General features: G+C 52.2%; 1 protein-coding gene across 6 annotated transcripts in view; it reads right to left on the bottom strand.

Moving 5' to 3' along the window:
• The window catches only part of GRIK4 (glutamate receptor, ionotropic, kainate 4), a 271,548-nt gene that overhangs the window by 120,359 nt on the left and 144,655 nt on the right, over positions 1 to 6,534 (bottom strand). For all 6 annotated transcript variants that reach the window (XM_014541801.1, XM_014541793.1, XM_014541818.1 and 3 more), the window contains one exon: positions 2,975 to 3,140. In XM_014541801.1, coding sequence (XP_014397287.1) covers positions 2,975 to 3,140 — 166 coding nt within the window. The remainder of the gene's footprint in view (positions 1 to 2,974; positions 3,141 to 6,534) is intronic.

The raw sequence follows: 6,534 nt of genomic DNA, 5'->3' as shown, positions 1-6,534 counted from the left end.
GCCAGTCAATGAAAGAAAAATACCACATGATCTCACTCATTTATGGATAATAAAGACCATTATAAACTTATGAACAAAAATAGATACAGAGGCAGAGCAGACTCGAACAGACTGTCAAACTGCAGCGGGAAGGCAAGGGAGGGTTGAGGGGCAGTAGGGGGGTGGGTAAGAGATCAACCAAAGGACTTGTATGCATGCATATAAGCATAACCAATGGACATAAGACACTGGCGGGTAGGGGAGGCCAGGGGATTGTCAAGGCCGGGGGAAAAAAGGAGACATATGTAATACTCTTTGTAATACTTTAAGCAATAAAAAAAAAAGAAATAGGAAACGTAAAAAAGGAGGCAGAAAACATAAAAAACAACCAATCTGAAATAAAGAATGTAATAACTGAAATGAAGAATACATTGGATGGAATCAATAGCAGGTTAGAGGAAGCAGAGGATCTAATCAGTGATTGGGGCAACGAAGGAGCAGAACACATCCAACTGGAACAGCAAAAAGAAAAAGAAATTTAAAAAAATAAGTGCAGTTTAAGGGACCTCTGGGACAACATCAAGTATACCAACATTTGAATCATAGTGGTCCCAGAAGAAGAGAGAGAGACAGAAAACCTTTTCCAAAAGTTAATGGCTGAAAACTTCCCCAATATGGTGAAGCAAAAGACACACAAGTCCAGGAAGCACGGAGAGTCCCAAACAAGATGAACCCAAAGAGGGCCACGCCAAAACACATAATTAAAATGCCAGAAGTTAAATCAACAAGGATTTTTTTTACTTCAGAGTTGAAAATAAACACAGACAAATAAACTTAACAATATACCAAATAGATAACTATATTAAAGAAAAGTAAAAAAGAAAGAACCCAAGTAACTTTTAGCTAGAGTACTTTTACTCCCCTCATTCTGAAGATAAAAGGGCCAAAATAACTGCAAAAAACTTACATGACTTCATAGGTTAGAAGGTTTATTATTAGCAGTGGTATGGGTGTAGTACTTCTAAAGCAAGTTTATGGGCTGTAGAATTAAACAAAGGAGTAAATACATTGATTTTGCTCGGAGCCAGGCCTCTCATGATGAGGCAAAGGAACTACAAATATAAAGTGGTGAAAGGCAAGAATGAGAGGAAAGGGATATTTTCCCGTTTATCCACTGAAAGGACGTAAGAGATGACACCTCGGTGGCAATGAGCACACCTAGCTTTCAGACCTAGGGTTCTATTATTCCTTAAAAAACACAGAAAACAAACAAAACAAGACAATAAAACAGGGGTCCTTAGCCAATGGCTGAGTCCCGGGCTGGGCTGGGTCATGGACCTGGACCACCGTGTGCCAGAGGTAAGAAGGTGCTCAAAGCCGACAAGCACAGAAGCCAGCTTGCAGGAGCTCCCACTGCCACATCTGGGACAATCCGAGCATCAAAATAAGTCATCATAGTAACGGATTATAGCCATTGAATAAAATCGGAATCCGTGGATCCACACTGACAGAAGTAAATAAGTAAGGAGAAGACAAGAGCCTCACCGCAAACTGCTCACCAACAAATGCAGAAAGAATGCTGTCGCTGAGCCCACTATCTGACAATCATGTAGTGATGTGATGCAGGCACAGGCCTCCATGTGCTCTAAGGAGCAGGATATTCACGTGCCTTCCGATCATCTCCCACAGGTAGTTATTGCAAAGCAGAAAGTAGTAACATTCTACAAAATAACCGGCCCCTGCTCTTCAAAACGTTGAAGTTGAGAGACTAAGACAGATCTAGTTGAAGGAAGGCTGAAGAGACATGACAACTGAAATGCAGCCAGTGATCTGGACTGGACCCTGAAGTGAAGAACACTGACTGCAGGGGACATGGGTGGAATCGGAGTAGAGTGTGGATGGGGGTGGGCGGTGGGGATGGCTCACACAGTGGGACTCAGCTGCTCTTGCTTCTCTTGCAGTACAGAGAAAGTCATGTCTGCTGAGTGGTGAGAGAATGCGCATGTGGAGGCCACCATTGCCAGGGCGGATGAGGATGGTGGCTCCTGACAGGGAGGGCGATGTCTGCAGATGCCTTCAGGATTCCAGGGAGGAGGGAGGACGTCAGTGTGCCAAGCAGTTCTGAGCAGCTACTGAGAGGACCCCTGGTGGGCATGGCAGAGCCCTGCCCGTGCAGCCACCCAGGCCCACAGGGTAGGAATGTGCCGGCGAGCTGCCCAGACAGATGCCTGGGGTGTGGGTGCTAGGCCCCGCTGACAGCCCGTGGTCAGCACTTGCCCACGGCATGTGGGCGCGGCTGCCACTAGGTGCACAGATGCCAGGGTTTTCTGGGAAGTGCTGCTCAAATGAGCTATATCTCATAGACAAGTTTATGTCATAATTGTCTGAGAGTCAGAGAAATGCATTTCCAAAACAAGCATTTGCAGAAAACAAGTGCTTTATCAGAAAGTGACCTTGGACCTTGTTCTATCAGCAAAGCCTGCTCTCCAGGCAAGAAGCTCTTCAGCCCATCAAGTACAAAGGCATCCGCCTTTGTGTCCCTGCCTCTCCTCAGCAGCCAGGCTGAAGAGGTGGGAATTGGGTTTGCAGACGCACTAAGGCTTGGAGGTTGGCCATTCTCCTTGTAACCCAGTCCCCTCTGTTCTGCCCGTGCCCAGGGGGTTCTGTCAGACAGACTGCTCCCGCTCTCACACGCACACACACGTGTGTGCACACAGGGACACACAGCCAAGCAGAAGCTCTGTGTCAGGCTGACCCCAAGTCTGAGGGGCCCTGGGGTGTCTCCGGTGGTCGGCTGCTTTATCATTTTACGCTTCTGGGGAAAGTCAGCCAAGAAGGCATGCTCACAGGTAAGCACGGGAATGCCAAGCCCTCTGGTTATCAGCCCTGGGACCTAAGGGAGCGCCCCCTTCCTGTGTGTCCCCAGCCAGGGCAGCAACCAGGTTGAATCAGCCAGCCAGACTGGGGCTGCCGGGAGCCGGCCGGCGGGGCTTACATTCTGCTTTGGCACAGACGAGGCAGGCCGTGGTGCAGTTGAAGAAGTTCAGGACCCCAGCCACAGCCACGCTGATGTCGGTGTTGCTGGGGTGCAGGTTCAAGGTGGTGAATCTCTGGAGCTGGAACTTGATAAATTCCTCTGGGGCCACTTTGAAATGAGGGACCTGAGAGGAGGAGCAAAAATGAGCAGCAGGTCGGGGAGGGGTCCAGAAAGAGGGAGAAAGCAGCTAGAGGCTGTGGAGGAGGATTTTTTATGTCAGGCCTTTGCCTCCCACCAGCGGGAAACAGAGCCGGCAGCCTCAGGGCACCCACGGGATGGCATCCTAGACAGCACTGCAGGCCAGGCGGGCCAGGGGAGGCCCTCCAGGACTGTGTGGGTGCCCTGTACACCTTGGGACTGATTCTGGAAGAAACGGCCCACTGCTGAGCAGCTCGACAAGTGGCTCTTGGAGGCATAATCCTCATAATCCTTGAGTTGTCCTGAATAAATCAGAGCAGAGATGGCAGGGAAAGAAAAACACTGCTCTGGGGACCAAGAGACGAGGCCACCGGCCCAGCAGGAGCACCAGCCCGCTCCCACACCTTGGAACATGCACGTGGAGAGCCTGTGAGTGGAGCCAGGTGCATAAACGCCTGCTGTGGCTGCAAGGGGCAGTCAGCTCCCTTCTGACTCTGTTCCTGACATTCCCAAGAGGCACTGCCCTGACTCCGCCTCTCTTCTCCTGGGAAGCGATAGTACAGCCTGGGATGGCTACTTTATTGGCAGCTCAGGCTACTGGGTAGGTCATTGGACAGTTAAAACATAATAAGCTGCCATCCATCTTGATTTTATTCTGTCTCCCTCACCCCTGGTACCAGCCAGGAGAGCTGCAGGCTGCTCTGTGCCCCGGCGGGAGGTGGGGCTGGAACTTCAACACTCCTCTCTGAGGACCAGTGGCCTACAGGACACAAATCACAGCAAGCATGGCTCTAGAGTGTTGTTAAAGCAAGTAGGACTGAGGGTAAACAGCAGGAAGGACTTCCTGGTGGTGTGTTCACAGGCTAGCCCAGTCTGTCATGTGCTGAGATGGTCTTCGTAGGAGTCGATGACCTTATCATTTTAAGCTTCTGAGGAAAGTCGGCCAGAGGCCAGATCTCTGTGAAACCGGATGAGGGGAGAGGAAGGACTAGCAGAGACAGGGGGAGAAATGTCTGAATTCAATGAAGATTAACCCCTGAACTGACAGGGCAGCCACTATTTCCAGCAGAGACTGAAAGTGTAGACCTGGGAGAGTCCCGCGAGTCAGGAGCCAGGACTCAGAAGAGTGAAGCTGTGTCCTAAAGAACGCTGTGTCCCAGCTTGTATTTTGCATCCCATATGATTTGTGTAAAACGAATGAACCCTGGAAGGATAAAGGTCACAGAGGAGCAAGATGGAAGCACAGGCCAGGCAGGCGCGGGGACGGGGCCTGGATGACACATTTGGGGTCTCTAGCCAAGGCCACTGTGCATGGACATCCAGCCACCAGGGTTCCGTTAGCAACCCACTCACCTCCGGGAGATGATACCCTTAGAAATGCCCTCAAATCCATGGGCTCAGGAAAGTGAAGGACAAATGGGTTTTAAAGTCTAAAGATTTGGTTGCATCCAGGTGGTGTGGCTTGGGGCAAACTGCTTCACCCGCCCAGCTCATTCCAATGGAGGTGACAAGAGGTGCCTCTTGGGGCTTCGGGAGCATGAAATGAGATGCTGTGAGTGAGGGGTGGAGCGCTCACTGCCTCACACAGCAAGTGTTCGGCAGTGCCCCTTCTCCTCCTTGTACCCTTTTTCCAAAAGTGCAGGGGCTCCGGCCCAGCTCCTGGAGCTGTGTGTGCAGGAGGCGAGGCTGAGGGGCTCCGGGAGGGGCACTGGTGGGAGGGCGCTGGGGAAGCCACCAGCTACTCTAATGAGCCAGGAAGAGAGGGCCTGGCCATGCCTGCTGACACTCCATCTGTGGAGGTGGGAGCAGGAGAGGTGAGCAGGAGGGGGAGGGCAGCCAGGCAGAGAGCAGTGGTCAGGGCCAGGGGGTGTTAGCAGCACTCAAAGAAATGAGCTCCTTGGTGAGAACTCCATTTCTTTTCCCTGGAGCTGAGGGGGTTCAGGGTAAGGCAGTTCAACCTCATAAAACATTAAAAGCCATGCATGATTGGAACGGAGAGCAAAGGCTGCTCTGGAAGGAACAGGCCAGACAAAGGAGGTCACTGTCCTGCCAGCCCCGGGCAGCACAGGCAGCTGGGGAGCAGATGAGGAGTGTGTGCCACTTCTGGGCTACGATGCCCAGAAGGTCAGGGGTGTGCGAAGCTGAGATAAAACAGCCAACGAGGCCCAGGAGGAAGCCATTCTGGAGTGGGCTCAGGGGAAGGTCTGTATGGGACCGAGAGGAAAATAAGGTGGGAAGAAGGGGAGAGGAAGGAAGAAGAGAAAAGGTGAGAACAGAAGAGAGAAAGTGAGGAGCTGTCCTTGGGCAGGATCACAACAGCTGGAGGTGAGCTGTCACTTGGAGCCCAGCAAGAAGATGGAAATTACACTCCAGGTCCAAGGTCCTGGGCCCGGGACTGAGCCGTTGGGGGCTGCAGTGGGGCAGAAGCCCGGGTGAGGCCTGGGCTGGCTGAGAGTCATCATTCAGGACGCCTGAGGGGATGAGGCCGGGCAGGTCCCTGGACTGGGCCAGGAGCAGGAAGGTGAGGGGCTCGGTCTACAGAGCAGCTCCTGGCCCTGGAAGAGCAGACCCTGGGGGTGGGGGTAGGGCAGCAAGGCCTGCAGGCCGTTCATGGCGTGATGATTCCAAGAGCAGGTCCTGGGAGGGAGATCACTCAGCCTTCTGGTCACCGGAGAAGCGGTGGCATCAAGGGAGCACCTAGGGCCAGGACAGAGGCTGTGCGGCCCCACTGCCCCTGCACAGCATGCGGAGGAGTTTCTCCCTGCAGTGGGTCCTGTCCTATTTCTAAGAGCCAGAGCCGCCCCAGGCGGAGCCTCCAGTCCCTAGGACAGGAGGAAGATTGGTCCCGCTTCCCAGTCCTCTTTTCTGCCCCTCCCCAGCTCCTTCCGGCCTTGAAGGGCCTGGCTAGAGGCGCTTGGGGCAGAGAGAGGATTCCAGGTAGCTTTGCCACTGTCTCCCAGGGATACGCTTGAAGGGAAAGAAGTGGTTGATTCTGGGAAGACCTAAGAATGATTCCAGCAACAGGCAGAATCGCTGAACTTCACAGCTTGTTTCTCTAGGGACGAAGGAGGGAGAGAGTTGAAATCACGAGCAGGCTGTTGCCCAGCCTCGCCAGCATCCTCATCTCTCATGGAACTAGAACTATAGGAAATGGCTCAGCACTTTGAAAGGGGAGAGACTCCAGGTAGAGGCGGCACCTTGCGGAGGAAGTTGCTGATGGACGAGTGAACACTGGACTTGGTGAATGAGGTAGAAAGCAAATAGAATCCTTTCTAGAGAACTTATAAAACAAGTTTTCAAACTATTTTACCGTCAAATGTAGCAATGCCACTTCCCCAGAGTCCCAATGTCTAAATACATAACAGGTTCTGTCACATGGG

Source organism: Myotis brandtii, unplaced genomic scaffold, assembly GCF_000412655.1.
Source record: "Myotis brandtii unplaced genomic scaffold, ASM41265v1 scaffold1074, whole genome shotgun sequence".
NCBI lineage: Eukaryota > Metazoa > Chordata > Mammalia > Chiroptera > Vespertilionidae > Myotis > Myotis brandtii.
The sequence above is the reverse complement of the archived record's forward strand: the minus strand, read 5'-3'. Positions and strand labels throughout refer to the sequence as shown.